This window comes from Cyprinodon tularosa, unplaced genomic scaffold (genome assembly GCF_016077235.1).
Source record: "Cyprinodon tularosa strain WSP-4 unplaced genomic scaffold, ASM1607723v1 ctg468, whole genome shotgun sequence".
NCBI classification, from domain to species: domain Eukaryota; kingdom Metazoa; phylum Chordata; class Actinopteri; order Cyprinodontiformes; family Cyprinodontidae; genus Cyprinodon; species Cyprinodon tularosa.
In genome coordinates, this window is record NW_024039194.1 from 332747 (window position 1) to 345027 (window position 12281).

At 40.3% G+C, this 12281-nt stretch overlaps 1 protein-coding gene across 1 annotated transcript in view; it reads right to left on the bottom strand.

Moving 5' to 3' along the window:
* polr1a (RNA polymerase I subunit A) overlaps positions 1-12281 on the bottom strand; it is a 51114-nt gene that overhangs the window by 5446 nt on the left and 33387 nt on the right. Inside the window, exons 29-34 of the mRNA XM_038301451.1 lie at positions 10998-11133; positions 8451-8605; positions 8248-8368; positions 8052-8159; positions 6520-6795; positions 309-509 (exon numbers count right to left, since the gene is read on the bottom strand). Of these exons, the coding sequence (XP_038157379.1) occupies positions 309-509; positions 6520-6795; positions 8052-8159; positions 8248-8368; positions 8451-8605; positions 10998-11133 (997 nt within the window). The remainder of the gene's footprint in view (positions 1-308; positions 510-6519; positions 6796-8051; positions 8160-8247; positions 8369-8450; positions 8606-10997; positions 11134-12281) is intronic.

Here is a 12281-nt window from a genome sequence, read left to right on the forward strand (position 1 = left end):
CTCCGCTAATAATGCCATCAGCTCAGCAGTTTAATAACACGGTGAAACCGTCCTCAACTCAGTCAGATTAGCGCTAAACATGGTGCTGCTGTGTGCTGCCTACATTCTCTCAGACTCTGATGTGTCTGAATGGAATGTGTCTGAACTCCGTTATAGACACCTTTCATCAGAAGTACGAACCACGACGCATCAAAGATCGAATACAAAAAAAGCATCCGAGTTGGACATGATGTTATTTCTGCTTCACCAGTAGTCGTTAGAAAAGTGTGGCAGAAATCCCATAAAATGGTTTCAGTTTGCAGACGTACGTCGCTGTGCTTGAAGATCTCGTGCATGTTGATGCCCTCTGTGTTGAGAAGCATCTGCTTTTCGCCAGACTTGGTCGTGGTTTCGCTGAGCAGGCACCGCGTCAGGCCCCTGGTCTCCATGATGACTGCGTTCTGGGCCAGGGTGGACAGGACCGAGGTCAGGTCGAAGTGCACGTTGTTGACGGGGACGGTCAGCTCCACCTGTAGGGAAGAGAGGGTAAACATCTGGAGACATCCTGGGATTTAGCTTGTAAAGATCACCACTATCAACATATTATGGAAAAACCGCTGCAAAGAAATGACTCCATGATATGAGGAGGCTGCTTCTGCTTCCTCAGTATAAACGCTACAGATGCTGTGACAGGCGCCACATTTTGGTCGTACGTGCGTCTAGCATAACGAGCAGAGCGACACCAACACTACAGCTCACATCCTGTTTGTTTAACCCTTTGATGGCTGCAGTCTGGCTGCCAAAGCATGATGTCAGGCGGATGCATCAGAGTTTCATTTCTACTCATAATCCTTGTATCTGCTTCAAGCTCACTGCGACACTCTGCTGCGGGGAGTATAACCAGCCCTTCAGTCCTCAAAGCGCTAAATCAGCTGTTGCTGCAGCTCCCGGCAAACATGTAGTGAGCGCGAACAGCATCCGCCCCCTTCTTCTTCTGATTGGTAATACTGTTAGTTTCCTTTGCTAAGATTGGCTGACAAATGGAAGAGGAATTTGGAGCGTCTTTTTTTAAATTTATTTACCATCAATTTATTTCGACTGCTGCACAGCTCTATTGCTGTGTTAGGTTTATTCTTTATACATCATGTGCATTGTTACTTTGTTAGCCAGATTAGAGAGAGTAGAAGGCCTTCCTTCACATTGTGGATGTCACTGTGTGTAATTAGGTCATCTAACCAGGACAGCCTTCTTGTCTTTTAAAGATACACAGGATATGGGCACATCTTGGAGCCGGTCTGATAAAGGGAAGCAATCTGTAATTCTTGGGAATAGAGGCAGGATGCATACAGGTCAGGGCATGGATGGCGTGTCAATTTTTGATACAGACAGCTAAATATCCACATGATCCAACACATAGACTCATGAGCTACAAGAAGCAGGAGAGGACCTTGTTCGGGGCTCAATCTTTGCTGGACGCTCGCGGACGGGATTTTTTGAGCCCACAGCTGTGCAAGCTCCAAGTTTTTTCTCTGTCCTGTAACAACCTGATCTGGAATAAACTCTGTTACTTTTTACTCCTGTTTTATAGTCCTTTTTACATGGTTTTGCCAAGTTTGAGTTAAGAGTAGTAAATAACTTGCTCCCAGGAAAAGAACCGGTGGGGATGCCCCGAGGTGCAACTGCTTTCTTAGGGGACATAACTTCCTCATTTAACAGCTGCATGCAGCTGCAGCTCTCACTGTTTTGTCAAAGAGTGCGAGTTCACAGCTCTTGATGTTTGTTCTCACACTGTGCAGCAGGACGCTCTGATGCGATCTAACTGCTCACACTGTACCTCTAAAAACCATGTTGGACTCAGCTCCTTAGTTTTATTTATTTTATTTATCCTTTATTTAACCAGGTAATACCCATTGAGATTAAAAATCTCTTTTGCAAGGGATACCTGGCCAAGATAGGCATCAAAGTTACATCACATCATTACATACGTATAAGACACACACATAAAAGCCAAATATGCACTTACAATAAAATTTCAATTAAAACATTGACATGTGAGGGAGTCTAACTCAAAACATCTAATTCTCAACTTAAAAGTATTCAAAGGAACCAATTTACTAAGTTTCATGTTATTTTGCAGCAAATTCCATGTAAAGGGAGCAGAGTAAGCAAAGGCCTTTTTACCCAGCTCAGTACTGACACGTGGGACAGAAAACAAGACAACAGCCTGAGAACGGAGAGAGTAATGACCAGTACTTTTTTTCATAAGAAGTGAACATAAATAAGATGGAAGCGCACCAAGAATAGCCTTATATATAAATATATACCAATGACAAAGCCTCCGTGTAGCCAAGGCAGACCACCCTACACGAGAATACAGCTCACAATGATGGGTGCGAGCTTTACAATTAGTAATAAATCTCAATGATGCATGATAGGCTGCGTCTATCATCTGCAGGCATTGAGCAGATGAATGCATATATATTATATCACCATAGTCCAGCACAGTTAAAAAAGTGGATGCCACCAACCGTTTTTTTACATTAAAAGAAAAGCACAGCTTATTTCGAAAGTAGAAACCCAATTTTAGTCTCAACTTTCTCACTAGACAGTGAACATGAGGCTTAAATGATGGTATTGTCATTGATGACAACCTAAGATACTTATAAGTTGAAACTATCTGTATTTCACGACCATCAAGAGTAACCGCTGAAGGAACATTCAGTGACCTGTTCCGAAGGTCTGTGAAAAGCATACATTTAGTTTTTTCTGCATTGAGCACAAGTTTCAACTGTAGCAAAGTATTTTGGACCACATTAAAAGCATTCTGTAAGTGTGCAATGGCTTGTTTAAGAGAAGGTGCACAGCAGTAAATAACTGTATCATCTGCATAAAAATGAAAATTTGCATCAGACACATGCCGATTAAGATCATTTATATAAATAGTAAATAAAAGAGGGCCTAATACAGAGCCTTGTGGAACCCCTTTAAAGATTGGTAAAATACCAGATTGAACACCATCATGCTTAATGCACTGAGTTCTGTCACTAAGATAGTTTGAAAACCAAGAGACAGTTTTCTTGGAAAACCCTGATTTAAGAAGCCTAATCTTTAGAACATCATGATCAACCGTGTCAAACGCTTTTGACAAATCAATAAAAAGTGATGCACAGTGCTGCTTCTTGTCACGAGCAACAGAGATATCATTTATCACCTTCATTGCAGCTGTGATGGTACTATGTTTTTTTCTAAAACCTGACTGAACTGGGGATAAAATGTCCTGGGCGTGCAAGAAGTCTTTCATCTGATCACTCACCAGGGATTCAAGCATTTTGGCCAAAACAGACAAATTAGAAATTGGTCTATAATTATTTAAATTTGACGGGTCACCCCCTTTCAGTAATGGACAAACAAATGCAGATTTCCAGATTTTAGGAATAGTGTTGCTCTTTAAAGTAAGGTTAAAAAGGTACGTTAGAGGCTGTGCTACACAATCAGCAGCTATTTTTAAGAAATAGGGTTCTATAAGATCAGGTCCTGGGGTTTTTTCAGGAACCAGTCCTTTTAGGGCTTTTTGAACGTCAGCCACTGAAAATGGAACGAGATTAAAAACACCCGTAGTGACTGGCACATCTCCACAGGGTGTCACAGCATAAGGACAAACAGTGTCAAACAAAGAACCTGACTGAATAAAATGCTCATTAAAATGATTCAGTATCTCTACCTTGTCATAAACTACTACAGACTCTTTCATAATAGAAGAAGGAACATTGATACTATCTTTGTTAGAAGAAAGTAATTTTATAGCCTTCCAGAATTTTCTGGGGTCATTTAAGTTATTAGTAGTGACTGACAGATAAAAATCAGATTTTGCTTTCTTAACAGAAGAAGAACATTTGTTTCTTAGCCGTCTAAAAGCAAGCCAATCAGACGAAGAGCCCGTTTTTCTTGCTTTGGCCCAAGCTAAATTGCGGTCATGAAGAATATCTCCAAGCTCAGAGGAAAACCAGGGATTATCCCGCCCCTTAACTCTAAATCTCTTTAGTGGGGCGTGTTTATTTATTACTTGCAGAAAACTATCCCGGAAAAAGATCCAGGCTGACTCCACATCGGGAATCAGCTCCATTCTACTCCAATCACAATTAAACAAATCATGGCAAAAGCCCTGTTCATTAAAATTTTTAAGATTTCTCTTACATGTTACACGAGGTTTACCTTTAGGCAACTTAGTATTCCTTACAGCAGTGATAACGCAGTGGTCACTTAGGTCATTGCAAAAAACACCAACAGCAGAAAATTTGTGCGGGACATTAGTCAAAATTAAATCAATTAATGTGGATTTCTCATGGCACTTAAGATTTAAACGAGTGGGAGAGTGAGAGGACGCTACTCGGACTCATCTATCTGGAAGCCAAACCAGTAGAAGAGGAATTTGTAGCTTATTAGAGTGAAACGCGCTGCCTTGGCAATCTGTGCAATTTTGTGCTGAAAGCCCTAAAATTAAAAGGCAACAACGCGTTAAGACAAAGACATGGCTGAGCAAACATGGCTACTTCAGTCTGTCAATTTTACAGAAAGAACTCCATTTCACTCGCACCCCCGCCATGCTTCTGTGTTTTCATCTGAGAGGAAGAAGAAGAATCCTTATTTCTGCACCGAGAGATTTGCTCACGACCACCTCAAGACGGCCGACTGAATTTCAAAGTAAAGTCAGATTTCCAGGTTGCGTCAGGTTGCGTTGAGAACCTAACCTGTTCTCCTGATACCAAGGGCTCCTTCGGTTGATGTTAAAGGAAACTTCTGAAACTACTTCTGAAATTATTCCATACTCTTTAATAAATGATAAGTGCTTTAATTAAGAGTAATTTTCATTTGAATGTGCTTTACTGCAGACATCCATGTTTGTCAAAGAACACTACTGCCACCTACTGGTTAGTGACGTCACAGTGCGGTATCGGCTGTTGATCAAGTCCCAGTGCTGTATCTGGTGTTTGTCACAACGCGCTATTATCCAAGTCGTCTTGAAAACATTCTTCTTCCAAATGTTGGCTACAAATTACGTGTTTTTTCTCTGGCCAGAAGTTAAATGGTAAATCCTCCCTCTTCAAGTTGGCAATCCAATGATGAACTAATTTTTTATCCACTTTTACCCGATGTATAACAGCATCACGCTGCCATGCACGTGGGCATTGTCATTTTCACTATAGCTCTGGTGAGTTTCAATGGTGAAGCCCTCTGGAAATCTTCAATAATTGTTGTTGATTGCAGATGTCTATTAGGAGTGTAAATCACATCCATCATGGTGATTAGATTCAGTATCGATATCCTGACCCAACGATTCGATTATTTTCGATACTCTAGAATACACCACGATACGATACAATTAATTAGTTCATTTTGTTTTTTGTATTTTTTTACCTTACAGGCTAGACAATGTTTCAAATTTGAAATAAATCAATAAAAGCTGTAATATCGTTATGCATTTTATTTTGAGAAACAACAGCAAATAACATAAGTAGAAAAGTTGCACTCCATCTATTCCTATTAAAACCATTTCATTCACTGAAAAATAATAATACCCCTGCATTATAGATTCTGAAAGGCTTTGCATCAAAAAATACTGCACAAAATCAGTGCAATGAGTTCAACTCAATACCTCAGCTCCAGACGTCCCCGCCGCCTCCACAGACGCTCCGCTGCTCCTCTCCCAACTTGTAGCTGACCACAGACAGGAGGCCGGCTTGTTTTGTTTTTATGACCGAATATATGGAAAACAACTCGTGAAGTTTGACCCGCTAGAAGAGCGAGGTGTGCGAGAACGCTGGGACCCTTTTTCCTCCTGGATCTCCGCTCTTTTTGGCCCTCATGTCCCTCCGTCGTCGGACTAAACTCGCCCCCACTTCCTCACCGCCTCGGCCGTATCTAGACCCACAGCGTGTAGCGAAGACTACGCTTCCATATTGAGCATAATTTAAAAATGTCTGTGTCAAGCTCACTGCAACACACTGCTGTAAGAGTATAACCAGGAAGCGCGGTAGGAGGGCAAAATAGGTTTAGTGCCACCACAGCACGGGAGGAGAATTACGCCCAGGAGCAAATGGGTAAAAATAGACCGGAGGAAAAAAAAACATGAATCGATACTCTTGCGGACGTGTCGATGCATCGGATCGTTGGCTGTTGGATCGATGGATCGATACAAAACGATTATTATTTACACCCCAGTGTCTATGCTGGTGAAGATTATCAGTCATTCAGGTCATAGTTAAAACAATCCACTGGACTTTGATTCCAAGTTTGAAGACATTTTGCTTCCCATCCAGGAAGCTTTTTCAATTCAAAATGTTCAATTCAATTTTAAATTGAAAAAGCTTCCTGGATGGTTTTTAATTTGATGTTTTTGGAATTAGTTTTTATTTTTTTACGATTAACGCTTAATTCATTAAATCACAGCAAACGTATTGGTTTTAGATAATGATCCATTGGTTATTCCTCGCTGACCGGACTTGTCCTTGAAACAGCCGCTTTAAAGTAGGTCCAACTCACCTCACACCACAGTTCTTCCTGCTGATCGAAGGAATAATTCTGGATGGCCGAGTTTGATGAGAGAACCGAGTTAACCCTCATCTGGACCGAATGTTCGTCTCCTTCCCCCATTTCCACTTGCTGCTTCTTCTTCTTCTTGCGCTCTAATCTAGCTACTGCCACCTCCGGCTGGGACTCCTCCACAGTGTTAGATTGGTTGTTCACCTCGGCCTCCTCCTCCTTCTGATCCTCCTCAGCATCGCCACCTTCGTCCTCGTCTTCGCTTTCATAGTCTACCTACAGATAAAGGCAGCTTTAGTAAAACAGTACAACACTGAGCTAAAAAAAGACATGAAAGAAGAATTAAGTGTTGGATTATGGAACATTTTTGGTGTTAGGCTGCTTTCCTCTTTTATTAAGCTTCGGTTTTAGAACCAAAAAAGGAAAAAAAAAAAAAAAAACTAGTTCAGCCTTCGAATTCACATAAATTACTTTCAGGACCTTTTCTTGATTAAGACATTTTTCAAAGTTTTATTTTTGAAACATTTTCTTCTGGTTGACTTTTTTTCCTCACTTTCATTATTGGAACAAATCTCTCTACATAAATATGAATTTGAACCATCATACACCAACAGCTCTCTACGCGGTGCAGGTGGAGCAGTGAGAACTTCAGCTTCAACAAAAGAGAAAATAACCCATAGTGGTCCATTTCCTTAAAAACTTAAAAAGCTTTCTTTTGTATCAGGATGATTTTTGTATTTATTTACAATTTGCTGAATTAAAAAAAACAGTCCATTAAGCTCTGCAATTCATTTAACCAGCTGAAAAAGCAAATTATTAAACCTGTTGACAAGATATAACAAATAAGAAGGCTAGGAGGCTATTGAGTATAAAAAGAGTGGGAAAGAAAGACACATTTCCATGAGCAAAGATGTAGAGCTACTACTAATAGACAGGGTATGTCGCTCTGACATACTGTCAGGATTATTTACGGCTTTGTTTCTGTGAAGTAGATGTTAACTGTCAGGTAGCTCTCTGTTTTCCAGCATTCAAAAAGTGCAACGAAACACAAAAGCTATAATCGTAGGTAATTTATTTGCTCACATCTCTAATTTATATTGTTAAATATTCCTTATTGATACCCACGCCTAGACTTTACTGACTAGAAGAAGAACAGATGATCAATCAGTTTATTGCTCATCAACACCAAGGAAGCAGAGAGGTAAAACATTTTTCCTAATTTCATCGTTGGGGTTTCCTACCCTTAGATAAGTTTATTTTTTTCTAGCAGTCTAATCTTTATCATAGGACAGTAGCTAGAGAACAGTCTAACTTGTTAACACAGCATGGAGTAAAAGTGTCTCTGAATACCGAAGGTTCCTCTGAGCAGTTTCTGCCTCGAGGCCAGTTGGAGAAGTTGCTGGACTGCATTCCTTCACTAATAGCTGAGAACTTCAACACATTCAAAGAAGTCTGACAGTGAGTGAGGCAGTCCTGGAGTCAAAGCTCCTCAAATGCCTCCTTCTATGAAATGATATGAGCTCCCGCCCTACCTCCTCCTCCTGTTTGCTCTTCCTCTTGGCATCTGATGCGTCGGCGTCTCCTTCTTCCCCCTGATCATCGGCGATCTCTGGCTCCTCCTCTGCTTCTCCATCTTCTACCTGCAGAGAGCAAGCAAAGTTAAAAACCATTAAAAGCTGACGGAGAACACAGGAAACGACTTGAGAGTAAAGTGATGAAAAACCGGACCCCCGCTGTGCCAGGCTCGTCCAGGTCTTTATCTCTGGGGGAGACCCTCCTGGTCTCCACGGCGATGGAGGCTAACTTGGCGGTGCGCTTTTTGATGGCATCCAGGAGGAGACGGAAGAACCTGAAAACAGACGGATCATGGAGAGGGTTAGCGATGGATAACGGTCTCCACACCTTCCCCACACACAGACATCAACAAACACCTCGATTCCATGTAGCGCAGGATCTGGTGGGGGGTAAGCAGCTTGTCGTCACGGTAACGCTCAGGAGGCAGGAAGTGGAACTTGACCTTGAAGGAGCGCAGTTTTTGATAACCATCGATCAAAAGGGTCTCGACCACGTCTACCTTCTGCAGCACCTAAAAAAATATAAACACACATTTTAGAATACAGCTAAACCAGATCTAAACCACATTTAAAGCAGATCTAAACCTGATCTAAACCAGATCTAAGCCACATTTACACCTAATCTAAACCAAATCTAAACCATATTTAAACCTAATCTAAACCAATTCTAAACCAGATCTAAAGCATATTTAAACATAATCTAAACCATATTTAAAACGAATATAAACCAAATCTAAAGCAGATCTAAACCTAATCTAAACCATATTTAAAACGAATATAAACCAAATCTAAAGCAGATCTAAACCTAATCTAAACCAGATCTAAAGCATATTTAAACCTAATCTAAACCATATTTATACCACATCTAAACAAAATCTAAACCACATTTAAAACCAACCTAAACTGTATCTAAACCACATTTAAACATATATATATGTTTAAATGTGGTTTAGATACAGTTTAGGTTGGTTTTAAATGTGGTTTAGATTTTGTTTAGATGTGGTATAAATATGGTTTAGATTAGGTTTAAATATGCTTTAGATCTGGTTTAGATTAGGTTTAGATCTGCTTTAGATTTGGTTTATATTCGTTTTAAATATGGTTTAGATTATGTTTAAATATGTTTATTTATATTTATATTTATCTATATTTAAAACTAATCTAAACCAAATCTAAACCAGATCTAAACCGCATTTAAACCTAAGCTAAACCAACTCTAAACCAGATCTAAACCTATTCTAAACCACATTTAAACCTAATCTAAACCATATTTAAAAACCATCTGAACCTAATCTAAAGCAAATCTAAACCATATTTAAGGCACATCTAAACCCGATGCAACTCTAATCTAAACTTAATCTTAACCACACTGAAATCTTATCTGAACTAGATTTAAACCTTATCTAAATCGAATTTAAACCACATTAAAACCTAATCTAAGCCATATTTAAACCCCATCTAAACCAGATACAACTCTAATCTAAACCACACTTAAACCAAATCTAAAGCAGATCTAAAGCTAATCTAAACCTAATCTAAACCTTATTTATACCACATCTAAACAAAATCTAAACCACATTTAAAACCAACCTAAACTGAATCTAAACCACATTTAAACATAATCTAAACTATATTTAAAATAATCTAAACCAAATCTAAACCAGATCTAAACATATTCTGAACCACATTTAAACCTAATCTAAACCATATTTAAAAACCATCTGAACCTAATCTAAAGCAAATCTAAACCGTATTTAAGGCACATCTAAACCTGATGCAACTCTAATCTAAACTAGATCTAAACGACACTGAAACCTTATCTGAACTAGATTTAAACCTTATCTAAATCGAATTTAAACCACATTAAAACCTAATCTAAACCGTATTTAAAAACCATCTGAACCTAATCTAAACAAATCTAAACCATATTTAAGGCACATCTAAACCAGATGCAACTCTAATCTAAACCACATTTAAACCTAATCTAAACCAGATCTAAACCAGTTAAACCTAATTTAAACCTTATATAAACCTATTTTAAACCACATTTAAACCTAATCCAAACCATATTTAAAAACCATCTGAACCTAATCTAAAGCAAATCTAAACCCTATTTAAGGCACATATTTATACCTAATGTAAACAGGTCATTAAATTTGGGTTCAAGACTAGATAGAGTTTAAGGCCCCGTCCACAGGAAGTCAAAACGAACACGAAACGCTACGAAACGTTTGTCGTAAAGACGGAGACGTAAAATAAATGTGATCGTCCACACGAATGCATGAAAACGCTGCAAAATGTATGCCAGGCCTGTAAGTGGCGCTGTGGTGCCAAAGCAAAAATAGGCGAAAACAGGCAACGAAATGTTGGGCATGCGCAGTAATATTTATACAACAACCAAACCGGAAAACTGGAAAATGGCTCTGCGGGTCCATTTTCGTGGTTCAGTCAAATTCAGGTGCTGAACTATGTCGTCGATATTGCTCTGTTCTTCCTGGAGATATTCCAGAAGAAGAAGATTCTGTTGTAAGCCCGACAGCAGGGTGAGTAGCATGAGCAGCAACCATTCAACACAGTACGGCGCCATTGTTGTTGTGATACAGTGTCGCGCATGCGTGTTTAGAGGCGACGCTATGACACATGCGTGTAAGAAAAAAAATGCGGTTAGAGCTTAAAGATGGAAACGCGAAAACGGCGTTTCAAAATCTTCCCACTCTGAAGGCTTAATAAAAAAAAGATTGTTTACAGACCCCCGAAACGCCGGCTTCGTATGGATGAGAGGCTGGTTTGGTGAAAAATGTGTGCGTTTAGGCCAGGGTTTGACTTCGTGTGGACGGGGCCTAAATGTAGAGAAACAGGAAGGCAGCAGAGGAAATTGATCCGGAAACAGCGTAGTGGTCTAACCTCAGTGAGGCAGACTCTGCTGAGCTGCTTCCTCAGCGTCTTTGCTCTCTTCAAAGCTCTCTTGGTGTTGAGCACTGGAACACTCATCATGGGGGTTTTAATGTTGGAACTGGCCACCATCAGGATCTCTCTGAGTCTGCAAAGATAGACATGTCTTTAAGATGATGCTGAGAGGCGACTAATAAAAGCCCTGTAGGGATTCAATCAAACCAGCTCATGTTTTATTAGACTGTTCTCATTTTCATCTACGAGGCCTGCTAGGCTGGGCATGCTATGCGTCACTTACACACCCTCAGAAACATACTTGGCTTTACTCGCATGAATTGGTTGGAAAAATGCTGCTGCTCCAGGTAACGACTGTTCGTCAAAACAGGCCTGAACTCTCTGACATTAGCCCCAGATAAAGGGATCTGGTACAGTGAGGCAGCAGCCTGAGGTCAAACTGAAATAGCACGTTCACAGTGCCTGTTAGCAGGCAGGAACACATCCCTGGGTCGGACCAGAGTCAGCACCCTTCACACACACCAATTAGTCTTTTTTTTTTTTCACTGAACCCACCAGGAGGGGAATGGATTTACCTAAGATCACCCACAGGTGGCAGTAATGCAAAAGATAAAGCTTGAACTGATCAAGACAACGTCTAAAGAAGAATTGTGTCTGTCAAACAGTTGATCAGCAACAATAAGGATGGTTCTGGTCCCGTAACCCGGTGAATCATTTCACTCTCTGCTCCAACAGAAAGGAGCAACATGTAGCAGGAGTCAGGACTGTTGCTAGGAAACACATAACCACGAATGTCTGGTGTAAACCTGAAATGCGTTCCTTAAACAGTGATGTAAGGACTTTCTTTACAGAGCGGCCTCTGTTCATCCTCTAGGGCACCAGTGAGAGACAGAGATCCTTCATAACATTGATAAAACACAACTAACGACCCTGTTTATTCAATTTAAAAGAACTAAAATGTTGATTTGGGGTTGTAAGCTTCAAACACTTCAACTCTAAAGGCCTGGTTATCCTCCTGCAGCGATTTGTTGCAGTGAGATATTTTTGATATTGAAGCTTGGTCTGTGCTATGTTATTCCACGCCACAACGCATGAGGGACAATCAGGAACTAGCTGTGCGTCTAGATGCGGCCGAGGCGGTGAGGAAGTGGGGGCAAGTTTGTGCGACAACAGAGGGACATGAGGGTGAAAATGTTTAAAAGCGGAAATTTGGACACTGGGTCAAACGCTGGTCAAGTTGCTTTGACGCTCTGGATGCTCGGCGCTCTGGTCATTGATCTG